This window comes from Schistocerca serialis, chromosome 4 (assembly GCF_023864345.2).
Source record: "Schistocerca serialis cubense isolate TAMUIC-IGC-003099 chromosome 4, iqSchSeri2.2, whole genome shotgun sequence".
Classification (NCBI taxonomy): domain Eukaryota; kingdom Metazoa; phylum Arthropoda; class Insecta; order Orthoptera; family Acrididae; genus Schistocerca; species Schistocerca serialis.
In genome coordinates, this window is record NC_064641.1 from 702,907,501 (window position 1) to 702,924,259 (window position 16,759).

Genomic DNA, 16,759 nt, shown 5'->3' on the forward strand with positions numbered 1-16,759 from the left:
ACATTCCTGGGGTCAGATACATCACATGATCACACTGACAGAACCACAGGCACATAGACACAGGCAACAGAGCATGCACAATGTCGGCACTAGTACAGTGTATATCCACCTTTCGCAGCAATGCAGGCTGCTATTCTCCCATGGAGACGATCGTAGAGATGCTGGATGTAGTCCTGTGGAACGGCTTGCCATGCCATTTCCACCTGGCGCCTCAGTTGGACCAGCGTTCGTGCTGGACGTGCAGACCGCGTGAGACGACGCTTCACCCAGTCCCAAACATGCTCAATGGGGGACAGATCCGGAGATCTTTCTGGCCAGGGTAGTTGACTTACACCTTCTAGAGCACGTTGGGTGGCACGGGATACATGCGGACGTGCATTGTCCTGTTGGAACAGCAAGTTCCCTTGCCGGTCTAGGAATGGTAGAACGATGGGTTCGATGACGGTTTGGATGTACCGTGCACTATTCAGTGTCCCCTCGACGATCACCAGTGGTGTACGGCCAGTGTAGGAGATCGCTCCCCACACCATGATGCCGGGTGTTGGCCCTGTGTGCCTCGGTCGTATGCAGTCCTGATTGTGGCGCTCACCTGCACGGCGCCAAACACGCATACGACCATCATTGGCACCAAGGCAGAAGCGACTCTCATCGCTGAAGACGACACGTCTCCATTCGTCCCTCCATTCACGCCTGTCGTGACACCACTGGAGGCGGGCTGCACGATGTTGGGGCGTGAGCGGAAGACGGCCTAACGGTGTGCGGGACCGCAGCCCAGCTTCATGGAGACGGTTGCGAATGGTCCTCGCCGATACCCCAGGAGCAACAGTGTCCCTAATTTGCTGGGAAGTGGCGGTGAGGTCCCCTACGGCACTACGTAGGATTCTACGGTCTTGGCGTGCATCCGTGCGTCACTGCGGTCCGGTCCCAGGTCGACGGGCACGTGCACCTTCCGCCGACCACTGGCGACAACATCGATGTACTGTGGAGACCTCACGCCCCACGTGTTGAGCAATTCGGCGGTACGTCCACCCGGCCTCCCGCATGCCCACTATACGCCCTCGCTCAAAGTCCGTCAACTGCACATACGGTTCACGTCCACGCTGTCGCGGCATGCTACCAGTGTTAAAGACTGCGATGGAGCTCCATATGCCACGGCAAACTGGCTGACACTGACGGCGGCGGTGCACAAATGCTGCGCAGCTAGCGCCGTTCGACGGCCAACACCACGGTTCCTGGTGTGTCCGCTGTACCGTGCGTGTGATCATTGCTTGTACAGCCCTCTCGCAGTGTCCGGAGCCAGTATGGTGGGTCTGACACACCGGTGTCAATGTGTTCATTTTTCCATTTCCAGGAGTGTATATAGTTACTTGAAAATGACCATACAGCTGAAACTATGCAGCAATGAATGCAAAACAAAGGGATATTTTAATCCAACCAATTACAGTCAGTGTGCCAGAATGTAACCATTCAGAGAAAAAGATTCTCGTCTAACATATGGTGGCCTCTATGAATTAAAACTTAAAAGCTGTTATCTATGTAATGTTCCAGACACTTTTTACTGACATCCTGTGCCAACATTACACATGGATTACATGCATTTACCACACAGATGGCAATGACATTTTAAGAAGATTTGAAAAGCATCTAATGTCTCTTAACAATCACACTGAAATGTAGATTAGACTAGATTCCATTTTCGTTCCATAGACACAAAAATGAGATGATTCTTGTGGGTATGGAACAAGTCAGAAAGTATAATATAAAAAACTAATAAAACATTGAAGAACGATAGCTGGACACACACAGACTTTGTACTCCCAGGATAAGGACAGGCATGTTATAATGCCAAACACTGACCCGTAAGTCAGGATTTTATAAAAATTCCTAAAGCACTACTTTATCATTCCACCCTACAGCACAAGATTCAATATGCAGCAAAGTTGTGGATTATGAACCAACATCAATGAGATGTCAGTGGAGAGACAAAAGCCACAGCCTTGACATTGAGCTCACTTGTAGTCCAAAGCAGCAGCTGATAATGAGGATTTTGCCTGGTGATTGTAAAGCCTTGGTGAAAGGAACTACATTTGAATGTCTCAGTGTCTGGACGTGATTACAAGATCAGTCCACAATAATGCTCAAGTATCTTTGCTCTTTCAACACAGACAGGAAGCTACGGCTGCATCTGAAAAAGTCTCTGAAATATCTTGCCCTTGGTTACAGAGAAGCAATGCTGCAATCTTTGTGTTATTTAGTATGAGTAGTTAAGAATCTCTGCCTGGAAATACACATATTCCAGGTTGGATTGCAACTCCCTGCCATTATTTATCACTTAGTATTGATGAGTTCTAGAAGATTATTGGGTTTTCTCCTTAAGTAAAAATTTGTATGATTAATGAAAATTGGATTATGTGTAAATAGAGATCCTTTTTCCACTATGTAGGCAGTTTTGCTCCATCTCCTTAAACTGTGTTTAAATTACAAATGGGATTTAATTATTAACTGTAAGCTTTCAATTATAAGCTTGTTCTCATATTCCATACATAACTCACGTGGCATCTGACAATATTGCCTTTCCAGTGAAAATACATATAACTTAAGCATAAACATCACCTGCTGCAGCAAAATGCTAAAACTCATCTCCATATATGAGGATGATTCAAATAGAAAGAGTAATTTGGGCAATGTACTGCACGAGCAAGTCTGAGCAGGATGGTGGCATGGAGATTTGAAGGTTGGTGTGTTAGGGAGAGGGCAACAGCTTCATCTGCTGCTAGTCTCTGTTTTGGTGTCACTACAGCCATGAGTGAGCAAGAAATTGCTTTGTCTGCTGTGCAACAGTTTATCATAAAGTTTTTAACCTGTGAAACTGGGGAGGGGATCAACCCCTTTGCTATTTTAACTTGTTTGAAGGCACATTTTGAGGATGCTACATTGTCCCAGAACCAATTGTTTACTTGGCCAGACAATTTACGAGTGGCTGAGAAAGGGTAGAAAATGAAGGCCATGCTTGATACACAAGGTCACGTTTTACATCTCAGCCATCCAAGAGCTTTCTGAATCTGGTCACTGGTGCACTGTTGGAGAAATTGCAGCAGAAGCGGGTACCAGCACTGAGAGTGTTCATACCATTCATACTGAACAGCTTGGCTTTAGAAAAATTAGTGATCAGTGGGTTCCGAAGTTCTTAATGGAACAGCCAAAACAGGTCAGGTTATTGATCTGTGAGGGGCTTCTGAATCAATTCCAGCAAAAAGGGGAGGATTTTTTGAAGTGTATTATCATGTGTGATGACACACGGGTCTATCATTACACTCCATAATCCAAAATGGCACGTAAGGAGTAGCAAAGAAAGGATGAAGCCTGTCCAGTGAATGCCAAAGCCACCTCTCAGCCAGGAAAGTTCTTGTGGGTGTGTTTTTTTGACTACAGAGGAATGTTCCTTAATGATTTTCTACCCAATTGATGTATGATGAATGCAGCTTACTACTGTCAGTTGTTAACATCAGCAAAAGACGCCTACCAAAACAAAAGATGAGAAATGTGCATTAGAGATGTCATACTTCTCCATGAAAATGCTAAGTCTCACACTGCGAATTTGAAATGGGGAAAAATCAATAAGGGAAAAAATTGAAGGATGTGCACTGGCTCAACCTTCCTCCTTTGAGTCCAGATCTGCCCCCAAGACCCCAACTATATTTTCTTTGCATCCATGAAAGAATCACTTTGGGAGCAAGAATACAAAAACAATGATGACATCAAGGATCATGTGTGGAACTGGTTGATGTGGCGCCCTCTAAACTTTTTATGAACAAGGAATGTTCAAGCTTCCAAATCGCTGGCAAAAGTGTGTAGCATGCAGGGGGCCATGTAGAGAAAAACTGAAGGTTTCAGTTGTGTAAATGATTAATAAATAAACATATAAAAAGAATTACCATTTCTATTTGAATAACTTCATAGAAATACTGTCTCATAGGATTTATAGTTAATAATGGCTGCATGTAATATCAGAAAATGAGAATAAAGTAAAAACTCTCACTTCTGAGTTTGATCTTTTCATTATCATCCTGGAAGAACGGTAGCCTACAGTAACATCCATATTCAATAAATTTCTATAAGAAAAGGCATCAACTTAATAACCAGCGACTTAAGGCACCCATCCACAGCCTGACTGGTCCACTGACCTGTCGGTCAATCTGCTTACCAACCTGTTCAGCTGTGTGTGGATATTGGCGACTGCTTGGCGGACTCTTCCTGCTGCATGGATGGATTGTGGGCTTGCAGGTAGCAGATGGGCAAACAGATAAAGGTCTGCCTGTCAAACAGTGTACCTGGACCATGGACTCGACCAAGAACCCACTGCTTACACACACACAGGGGAATGGGTGGGGGCAGTCCTGCTCAGTGGACAGGTTGACGGACTCATCTGCCTGTGTATGGGGGCTTTTACTTTGCAAATTAGTCAGAATACTGTTATATACTTCTAATTCATTGCAAGAGTAGATAGCTGTTTAGTCCCAACAACGATAAGTTAACTAATTTGTGTTGTTTGTTGCTTTTTGTTCCAGTACACAATGAATGTTAACTGTAGCAATTTCTATATTATAATCTACTTGAATAAAGATTCTCTAATGCATATGCTTTGCATCTACTGTTATCTGTCTGACATATTGCATGGCTTTGTACTGCAGCTTAGAAGATACAATACGATACTGAATAAAAGCTAGCAATTTGAACAGAAACAGACAAATGACTAGAAATAAAGAACATGCTTTCCACGAGTATAAAAATTACATTTGATCCACTCACAGTAACAACCAAAGGTTTGAGAGGGTGATCTGTCACTTCTTCCCAATTACTTTGCAGTTTTTGATATTCTGATGCATAGTCACGTGGTCGAGATGACCTGCAAGACAAGTAATGAACTATTTTAATTTTTATTCGATTTGGCATCTATGTCAATGACGCTAGGTCACATACCACCGTCTAAGGTATCCACAACTTATAAAAAGAAAAGAAAAATCAAAACAAGAACAAACACTGCACTGTGAAATTGTAGAATGGAAACAACAAGACCAAAAACAACAACAATAATAAAAAAATTACAGCATAAAAATTTACTGGTTTACCAAATCTTAATAATGAAAAACAAAGGGAGAAATGTCTTCCACAGAAAATAAGTATGAATGCACCACGTCATTCATCTGGAACAATCTACATCTACATATACACTCTGCAAGCCACAGTGCAATGCACAATGCACGGTGCTTTGTACCAATATTGTCAATATCATTTCTTATTCCATTAGCATACTGATCAAAGGGAAACTGTTTGTTTATATGCCTCCTTATGTACTCTTATCTCTTGCCATATCCTCTTGATCCCTATGCAAGACATACAACAACAACAACAACAACAACAACAACAACAGTGGTCACACATACCTTTTTTTATACAGGTTCTATAAATTTATTCAACAGGCTTTCATAAGAACTACATCAAACTTCCTGGCAGATTAAAACTGTGTGCTAGACTGAGACTCGAGCTCGGGACCTTCGCCTTTCGAGTGCAAGTGCTCTACCGTCTCAGCTACCCAAGCACAACTCATGACCCATCCTCACAGCTTCACTTCTGTGAAGTTTGGAAAGTAGGAGACGAGGTACTGGCAGAATTGAAGCAGTTACACAATCTTCATGCCTGACATGAATGTTAACGGAAGTCAGTCTGGTTACAGCCCTAGCTGGCCACTCATGTCACCTGCTCTGTCAGTGTGTGATTACTTTGTGTGGGTAGCCCTCAAGTTTAAGGTGTATTGCAACAACCCTCAAAGTCTTCATGAACTGCAGCTGAACATTTCAGATAAGACTGCAGCAATTTCAGCAGTCCAGCTTTGATCTGTCTTCAGCAACTTGCTTACTAAGGCCCAAAAGTGCCAAGAGATAAATGACAGCCACTTTCAACGTATGCTAATGTCAGGTTAGAACTATATATCCTTTCCTCTGCTGCATTTCTTTGTACCCTGGAACTCTGTTCTCTTGACCGCTATTATTTGCCCCACCCTATAAATGTATTACATTTTCCTTGAATCCTTCCAACAAATCTATGTATATCATTTGCCTCCCCTAATAGTGATTTTAACTCATAGTTGCAGTTCATATTGCTTCTTATTATTAGCCCTAAATACTTATGTGATGTGATGTGATGTGATGTGCTTAAGATGTTCATAATTAATCTTGTAATCAGATACTGTTGAGCCCCTTCTCTTTGTTACAGGCATTATCTTATGTTCATGTATATTTAAAGAGAGCTGCCACTCATTACGTTAAGTGGATATTTTTTACAAGTATTTCTGCATTTCTTATGACTGACCCTAACTGCCCAACAATAAAACTCACCTTTAGGCAACAGAATTGTTCATGAACAATGTTACAGTGCTGCTGATTCTATCTGACAAACTATTTATGTATGTTATGAACACTAACTGTCCCATTCATTTCCTTGGTGGACCACTGATTTACTTTTGTATCTTTAGTTCACTCGCTATGTAACCTAACATAGTACTTTCTGTTAGTCAAATATTTGTTGAGCCAATCAGATATCTGTGAGGATACCCCATAGTATTAGTGGATGATGTACAGTATAAGACACCTTTTATAAATCTAGTGTCCAGATGCATCTCCTGTCTGTAAAATGTTGCAAATGACAAAAGCAAGCTGTGGTTCAGATGAGCAGTTTTTCCTGAATCTGCAATGATTCTCTGTGAGAAGATCATACTCTTCCAGGAAAGTGATGACGTTTAAGTGTAGAATATGCTCTAGGATCTTGCAACAAATGGACATCAGTGATAGTGGTCTGTAATTCTGTGCATTGTATCTTACATACTTTTTCTACACAGGAATGACCTACACTCTTATCCAGTCATGCAGGCTATTCAATGGGAAAGGAATTGACAAATATGAGCTATGAAAGGGGCCAATTCTGAAGTGTATCCAATGTCAAATCTAAATAGAATTCCTTAGGATCTGGTGCTATCGAGTTTAGGCTCTGTTGGAATTTCTCTCTAACAGATGTGTATTTAAATCTTATGGTTGGTAAAAAGGTTCAGTTATTAATCTAAGTGAACCAACCACAGTTACTCTCACCAATATTAGTTTGCAGTGTGATTCATTTTGGACTTCACTAGACTTATTGTTTTTGCTTGTTGCTATACACACTTCTCCTCCTGGAGACATTAACCTACCGTCCAAAACAGGTTCTTGTGTGCCCAAAATTTTCCTTAATCTCTACTTCAGGTTTCAATTAACTATTAGCTCCTAATATGATGTGAGGACAACCACTTTCTGGGTGAAGTGTGAGCTTTGGAATTTTTCTGGCAGTTAAAAATATTTTAACAGTCTAACCCTCCAGATGTTTGATCCAGCTTGTTGGAATAATTGCTTTATATGACACTACATTTCTACTCGGAGGTCTTGGAGTTCTGTGTAATCGAAAAATCCCACAAATCCAACCTGAACATACTCCATGACTTGAGTGGCTGTTTCTGACATATCCAGCGTAACTTTACAAGTCTCCATTGTGTAGCGTAGGTTAAGAAATCCCCTCACAGAACTGACAAAGCTTCTTGTTTAGACTCTTAACCAGGCAGCACATCATAGAGCCCCAATCAGTCCTCAGAATGTCATTGACAACTGACTGCTGTGCAGAGATTTTGTGAGTGAGAGTAGCTGGCTCCAACATGTCTGCCAGTCTTCAGAAAGAACTGAGAATAGTCAGATGATGGCCAGCTGACAGTGGCACTAATAGTGAAATTGAAACACTACTATGTCAGAGCTCTGGCAAATACAAAAACAAGTATAGAAATTAAAAAGCACTACAAATATACAAAAACTATTTGCTGCTGCTACCACATGGAAACGCATGTGCATTTTGGGAAAACCATGAAAAACGCCAAATTAGTACGTGGGGAACAAGTATGTAAACCTGTATCCCCTTCACATGAAAAGTTTTTGTATTTTTCCATGCATTTTAGTGACTGCGATGAAGTCAATACGTGAAACTAAAAAATGAACACAATTTACAGCTGTGAAGCATGATAGATATAAAGTTCCAATGTTTGATCCCAAGTGGCCAAAGAACTTCTTTCATCTCAGGTGATGATTTGTGAGAAATATCACATTGCATCATGGTTCAGAGTCCACATTATACTAAGGTGGCCCTATAAATGGCCAGACCAGGAACATCAGTTGAAAGGTAGAGGAAGACAAGGGCAAATCACCTACAACAGGACAATGCTGTGTAAAGGGCTGAAGTGCTCAAACCAACCATCAGCTTGAGGACAACTTTACCTTAACTTTAAACAATAGAAACTCCTGGTCAGAATACCAACAAAATAGGGAAAAGTTAGATTGTCACTCATCATAAAGATGACTCGTTGAGTTGCAGACAGACACAAGGAAAAAACTGTTACACATTAGCTCTTGAAGAAAGCCTTCTTCAGAAAAGGAAACTTGCACACTTTCATTCGCACAAGCAAGCACACCTGACGCACGTATGACCGCCGTCTATGGCAGCTCAGACCAGAATGCAATTGTCGCCTTGAATGAAAGCAGCAATGTGGAGGGAGTGGGTAAGGGGAAGTGATAGCAGGGTATAGGTTGGGGGGGGGGGGGGGGGGGATAAGAATGCCATCTGACCGAGTGTGCAGGTACTAGATGGAGACATGACAAGACTGCCACCAGGCACAGCATTGGGAGTCTGTGGGGAAGGGGGATGGGAGCAGGGGAGGGGTATGGAACGGGTAGTGGAAAATAAGAACAACAGGGAAGGGCAAAGAGAGATGGGTGCATTGGCAGAGGCAGCACACAATGAGGGTGAGATGATGGCAATGGGGAGGAGGTGATAGGACAGAGAGGGCAGAAACTGTTGGATGGAGGATGTTGGGACAGTAGGTTACTGTAGTTTGAGGACAGAACAATTTCAGAAGAGGAGAATGTGTTATAAGGATAACTTTCACCTGTGCAGTTCAAAAAAGCTGATGATGGAAGAGAGGATACAGAAGGCTCATGTTATGAAGCAGCCACTGAAATTGAGTGTGTTATGCTCAGCTGCCTGTTGTACCACTGGGTGGTCAACTATGTTCTTGAAAACAGTCAGGCAAGGCCATTCAACTTGGTAGACGGTTGGTTGGTAGTCATACCAACATAAAAGCTTGTACAGTGTTTACCACAGAGTTCATACATGACATTCACATTATTGATTTGGAGCTTTGGTCATCTTGAGTCACCACATAATTTTATTTATTATTTTCTCTCTTCGCTAAAGAGTGTACTCCACCAGCTTCAAACTACTAAGTGGGTCCCTGAGTTATCTGCAGTGATGAACTGCTGTGTACTTTACAACCAGCCTTACCATGTGTGCAACAAGTAACTTGGGCTTTGCATGAACACACCATATGGTAGCTTGTACAGTAACTATACTGATGTATAAATAATTGTGAGCCATCACTTTTTATGGTTGAAACATACATTGTACTATAAATGTAAACCCTTACTTTGAAGTGAATAAAATTAGTCTTAATAAGCTAGCTGTCAATGGAAATGTGTTGAAATTAAGGGTTTAGGCAGGCTCTCTAACATTCCAGTGTTTAGCTTCAAGTTCTTCTGTACTTCTGTAACATTCTGAGGCTCCCACTAAGGCTGCAAAAGCTTAACATGTTATCCTGATATATTACATTACTTTAACTACAGTTGATTTGGATTACTGAAGTAGCCGGGTAACTACTGAGTTGCTTCTCTCTCCTCAGGCATTATGAGATGCCATTATGAAGAGTTTTAGATTTTAGGGTGCCAGCTAACCTCTCTAAGTCTTTGTACTTGTATAAGGAATTATATGTGCTAGATATTTATGAGGAATGTCACTTTTTCAGATGAAGTACCTCAGGCTACCAGAAATACGTCATATTGAACTGACTGCACGAAAAACACAACACCAAATACATGATGAGGAACCATTGTGTAATTTCCTATTTAATCAATGTGAAGGACTTAAAAAAATTTTTTGAGACAGGATATGTTATTGGCATTTCTTTGTGAGCAAACAATGAAGTGTTGATTGTTTATTCCATTAGCCTCAATTGTTTCCTGCACAACCTGGAAAACACATAATTGAATATGAGCGAATAATGTTTTCCTGCTCTTGTAGTGTTTGCTGTTGTACCTTGAATTTTTCCCCTTTCAATCATGTATGTCTGTAGGATCTTTCTGTGATTGTTATCAGCTTTCTGGAGTAAACATGCTGTTAAAAGCCCTGACCAAGTTGTGAAAGCTATTGCTTTGGTGGAAGATGGCCGCAGCATGCATTATGTTGGAGAAATGTTGAGGACTACACCTTCCATGATTTCCAGAACTGTATAAAGGTACAGGGAAACTGGAGGCTTTGCAAAGAGACCTGGAACAGGCCCAAGAAGAACAACATTGGATAGAGATGGCTGATTCTTACAATTTCAAATTTTCTGCAGCCATCACACCGCTGCTACTGAAGCACTAAATTGACTCCACAAGGTCTGAGGGGTCAATGTTGGTGAGAGAACCATCTGAAGAAGACTGGAAGAAGCCAATCTTCAGCTCAGAAGACCTGCTACAGGTCTGGAGCTCTCCAGAGAGAACTGCACAGTTCGACTACATTTCGCAAGGGAACATCTTGGCTGGACAGTACGATGGGCTCAAGTGTCGTTCACCCACAAGTCGCGATTTGGCCTCCGATCACCTGATGGAAGAGAAACAGTCTGGAGAAGGTGATAGGAAAGGTATTCCCCTTGCACAGTCTCATCTAGGGTGCTTTTTCTGAGTGGTTCTGTAATGGTGTGGACAGGAATCAATACAGCTGCAAGGATGGATCTGGTCTTTGTGGAGCATCGGAGCCATACTGTACACCAGTACGTGAAGGAAATCCTTCTGGAGCACATTGTGCATTTTGCTCCATTTATTGGTGATGATTTTACACTAATGCACGACAATGCACGCCTACATGCTGCAAGACTTGTGCAAGAGTTCGTGGATGAAACAGGGATTCATGCTATGGGTCGGCCTGCTTGAAGCCCTGATTTGAATCCTATTGAGCATGTTTAGGACCGGCCGGGGAGCAGAGCCCATCAGTACTATCTAGAGGCCCTACAGAACTTACAGAATGCCCTCTTGGAAGAATGGGATATGATTCATCAACAGGACATTACCACTTTAATTAGGAGCATGCCTGAAAGGTTGAATGCTATCAGTGAAGCAAGAAGTGGCAGTACACCTTTTGAAGATGTGAACAGAGGTTTCTGAGGTGTGTGAAGTAAAGTGTGAAGTGTATAACATCAAAACAGACATGCATGACCTTTATGAGCTTACTCAAAATTTCCTTGAAGTGTGCATCTCTGGCTAAATTTGTTAAATTTTTTTATAACCATCTTTCTTTTTTTTAATTGCTGAACACTTAGATGGGACTGAGCCACAATATTCCATCATAAGATAGTGGATTAGTATCATAAAAGTGTCCTAAATTTAAAATAAATTTCAGTTTTTGTAAGAAATTGAAGTGTTGCACTTTTTTTGTCAGTCAGTATATTAGTTTGCTAGCAACTGATAATATTCAACACATGACAACTTATGTTTTGAAATGCAAGACAGCAGGTGTGAGATGGAGCACTCTAGACGAGTATGCAACCCTTCAGCAGTGCTCACTGTGTGATTTTTGTGAATAGTCATATTTCCCACCTATGTCAGCTTGTTTGAAATTGGATGCTGAATTTTTCTGAAGAGTGGATAAATGGAGAGTTCTAAAAAGACAAATGTGGATCGGGGCACAGATATAAATTGAGAAGACCCAAGGGTAACAATATACACTACAGCAGCTGCTGTGGGTAGTTCACATAAATCACCTAATAATAATAATAATAATAATAATAATAATAATAATAATAATTTGTACATGATGGCACCATGCAAGCTGATTCCATGCAATGACTATGTCTGGAACCAGGACATCATATTTACCATATGAAGGATATTATATGCTATCCTGAAATGCAACAAGTTAGTTGGCTTGTATTCATTGTTTTGAGAGCAAGACTAAGTACACATCAATAGAATAGGAAAACACAGCACTATTTATGAAAAAAAAGTTTAAGGTAACACCATATGTCATCAAAGCGATGTTCACAGTTTTCTAGAGCCATGAAAGCATACTTTTTACTGTACTGCAGCCTCAAGGGAAAGTTACAAATGCCAACTCTTACTATAATATTATCATGAAATTTCAGAGCCATTCAACAGAGGCAATGAGTATTCCTCCCAAATATTTGATGCTCTTATAAGAGAACATACATCCTTATGCTGTCCGCAATACAACTAAGACACTGTGAAATTTCATACACGAAGTTATCAAACATTCAATGGCCAGCCGCAAACTTGATCCAGATGACTTCCAAATTAATTGGTAGTCTCAGTCTTTCCCAGTGACATGATTTTAAAAAGAGGAATACATTGCTCAGTAACATTAGAAGCCCTATGAATTTTATATTCCATGAATTCAAAGGTTCGTGAAATACAGCAAAAGACCCCAATATGCTGGGGATTATGCTGACAAATGGAGAAATTTTTTAAATTAGTATTCTTATTTGAGTTTTATATCCATCTGGAATTTCAGAATCAGTGTCCACTGTTCAGAAACTGTCACCTGCACCCAGATTCAAACCGCAAACTTTGCCTTTCACAGGCAAGGATTACAAAGTGAGCTATCCCGGCACAACTCATAATTCAAATTTACTCATGCAAATCTGTCCATAAGGCAATGACCACAAAAGACAAGGTTCCAAGTTCAAGACCTGTTTCTGCACACATATAATACTTGTTACTGATTCACCCTTCTCAAAAGAGTCTGCATACCTTTTGATTACAACAAATTTCTTCTGAAATTAGTCAGCATTTCACATACCCCACTGGAAATCTCTGATTAATATCACAGGCTCCATTTCAGCTCTACAAAAAATGGTAGTTATGTGAATGACGATTCCACAAATCTGAGTGTGACCAGTACAGCTGAGATATTGTAGGTGTATCAGATATTACATACTAATTAGGCTTCTCCCAAAAGATCATCTGAAACAGCAACTCACTGTGCTCCAATATATAGTTTAAATAATTTGTGATTGATAAACCCTTGGGTGCAAGGAGCCGCAGTGTAGCCTTCTAAGTGCAGCACATCTTAACCCCAATTAGCATGAATAAACTCCTTGTGAATGAAAATGGAAATAGATGGCTACCCTCCCTTAGTTCCATGTTGTATGATTCTTAAGAATTCTGGAAATCTCCAGTTTATTTAGTAGCAAGGAAAACAATTTACTGGAAATGAAACTCACATAACTCACTGGTTTTCTAAGACTTATAATAGTTTTAATAATTTAAGTTCTGGTTAGTTAAAACTTTTAAATAAGCTACGATTTGTTGTGAAAGTTGATGTGATTTGACGTGAAAGTTGAAACTTAATCCTCCATTCCCCTATTAACAAAACTTTAGCATCAATAGTTCTTTGTGGCATACAGTTGTCAGTGTAAAGGATGAGCAGGTATTCGGGAAATCACGAAGAAGTAACAAGACATTAGTGGTTTATCTCTGATGAACTTTACATCTTAATAACAATAACAATGCATGTAACTAATCAAAGTTTCTTGAGTGACACTATTCTTCTGCACATATTTGTCTGAGAAACTAAGAGGGACAGAAAGAGGAATGTAATAGCATAGAGTAAATGAATATTGCTACAAGCTGTGGTGCATGCAGTGTGGCGTACTGGTTACTGTTGCTAGCTGATGTGCTATTGGTCACCAGTTCAAATCTAATCATTGGCAATTATTTTTTGTTTGGAATTTATCATTTCTGGAAGGTTCTTGAAATATCTATGTTTTTCATGTTTTAATATTCCAGAATATTCAATGTTTGTATAAATAGCTGCACTTGGAGTCTAAGAGGTAAGTTCTGTTATGGCTGTACATTGATGTCAGTGATAAATGTGCTTTTAATACTAAACATTGAACTTCACTGACAACCCTGTATTCGGATTTGGACTTAATCACAATAAGACAAGACACTGTTTGGTAGAGATGCCTGTTCCTTCAAAACAACTACATCACTGTCGTTCCAATTAGTAACATAAGAAACATTGTGAACATCGACAGAAATCAAAATACCAGCAGTACACCATTCCTAAGACCTGGACATTCAGGAGATAGGTGGATTCCAAAACAGCATTAGGTCAGTTGCACATCAGGTATCCATCAGCATTTTCCAGAGACGGTGGTCAGGACCCAACAAAATAGCCGAAGGTATCTGACACAGTTACAAAATACAACAGATAGTATGACATGATGTGTTTGGCAAATGTGTAATTTTGCTTGGACAGGACAAAATGTTTTGGCTCTTTGTCACATTGTGAATTCTAACATGACAGAAGCCAACACAATCTCACACCTGATGAAAAGAGTTGCAGAAGACATAAATCAAGCTCTTCTGGTAAAGGATGTCATAACAATGAGGACTTTATAAAATAGTGCCAATGAATTGAGGAAATAAATGAGAGAAGAATAAGATGAAAGATGTATGACTGACTGCTGAATGTCGATCTTATGGCAGTTGTGGAAGATAACCATGAGCTCGCCTCTCTCGTACACAGCTGGTAAGGGAAGAGATGCAGCAGTGTATGGCAGCCAGAAATGTTGGACTGAGTACACAAGAGATAACAGCCTTGAATGTCAATTGGAATATAATGTTGAAGAAAAGATGTATCAGTCTTTAGCACTAATCACCGCCACCAGCCGATTGCATCAGGAAGAACAGACTTAGACAACTCGGACTTACGCCGGAGCCATCAAACAACAACACAACATCCAACCAATGCGGCTACAACTGACTCCTCCACCAACCACAATGCCCCGCAGAAGAAGAGACATTTACAGGACAGAGGACAATACACCACTGTGTTCACTGTTGATGCCCAGATCATGTTCTATGCAACAGCAGAGAAAGAAAGAAAGTTTTTGGCAACTGGTACACCACCAGACATTGACTATCACAACAGTTCTATTCATGTCAGCCAGCTGCAGTCAACAACAGTTGATAAATGGGATGAAGCCCATCACCATACACTGAATAAAATCACTCCTCAACATCCCATAGCAGTTCCCAGTTGTCCAACAGAGGTACCTGCCACTCGTCCAGCCACTAACTTCAGGAAACCAAGTGCGACAAATATCTACTGCTGTGAACCCCTCATAGGCACAAATTGTCCATGGATGACAGTCATAAAAATGTCAAGAAACATCATGGACATCAACGGCTGACATGTTTGGGTGCAAGTCGACTTGGAGGCTTCCTTTTCCCTATCTTATAATCATCGGCTAAAGAAAACTATATTCCTTGGTACAAAATCAATTAAAATCAGAGCTCCAGATTGACGAAGCTATTCCAACAAGCACACATAACAAAGGTTGCTCTGGACAGTTGTTTGCCACTGAAGATATTATTCCATCATTATCAATGAGATGAGTTCCAGTCAGCAATCAATATGTTCAGTTAAAATATGAAGATTTTGTCGATTGCAAGAAGTTACTTAGGCTCACAAAACAAATCTACACGCCAGCAATGATTGAAAACATTGTAGGTGGACACAGAGAGCTTTGAATCATTAATTGTTTCAAGAAGCATCTACTCATCCCTAAAGTTATGCGCACTGAGTAAGCCCAGAAAGTCCATGGAGGGTAGCTTGGTGTTGTTAACGAAGAATTAAATACAATGCAGTGGAGGAAGGTAGTATGAACTGCTAATAGGGTCTGGCCTGACCAAGGAATAATGTCACGAGTGACAGCTGTTCTGCATCCGTTTTAAGATGCTTTTAAATCAGGAGTGGATAAAAACAGACCAAGCATCCAAGTTAAAACACCATATCAACAATGGGGATCATCCACCAATTAGCCAGCACACATACAGGGTGTCACTGGCTGAATGATGAACAATCCAAAAGTAAATGGAGAAGATGCTGCAAGATGACAATCACTGAATGTTCAGAGAGTCCTTGGTCTTCCCCTGTGGTCCTTGGAAAGAAAAAAATAGCATATTGCATTTCTGCGTTGTCTATCAATGACTGAACAAAATCACAAAGAAAAAGTCTATCCATTGCCATGCACTGACTACACCTTAGACTGGTTGAAAGGAGCGAAGCATTTATCAACTACGGACATGCAGACGGGATACTGGCAAATTGAGGTTGGTGCGGCTGAGAAAAGACTGCCTTCATAGCTCCTGATGGTCTCTATGATTTCAAAGTTGAACTGAGTAACGCTCCAGCCACCATCAAACATATGATGGATAACTTGCTTTAACACCTTAAATGGACAATGTGTCTTTGGCATTTGCACAAAATTGTTATTTTTTTAAATACATCTGAAAAACAGCTAGCCACCTGACACTGGTACTGAAGGGTGTTCATTCTGTAGGCCTCTGCCTGAATCTGAAAAAGTGCATCTAGTCACCCAAGAAATAAAAATCTTGGCAGTCACCGATTTTCCAATTTTCCAACACAACTGTGATGTGCAAAGTACTCCCAGAGTGTGCTCGTACTACCGTTGACTCATAAAGGACTTCTTTAATGAGGCACTTCCATTGCAAGAACTACTGCACAGAGGCCCCAAATTTCCCTGAAACAAGCAGCATACAAGACCTTTCGT

General features: G+C 40.8%; 1 protein-coding gene across 1 annotated transcript in view; it reads right to left on the bottom strand.

Moving 5' to 3' along the window:
- Positions 1-16,759, bottom strand: part of LOC126473215 (VPS35 endosomal protein-sorting factor-like) — a 103,639-nt gene that overhangs the window by 72,086 nt on the left and 14,794 nt on the right. The window contains exon 2 of the mRNA XM_050100126.1: positions 4,810-4,906. Coding sequence (XP_049956083.1) covers positions 4,810-4,906 — 97 coding nt within the window. The remainder of the gene's footprint in view (positions 1-4,809; positions 4,907-16,759) is intronic.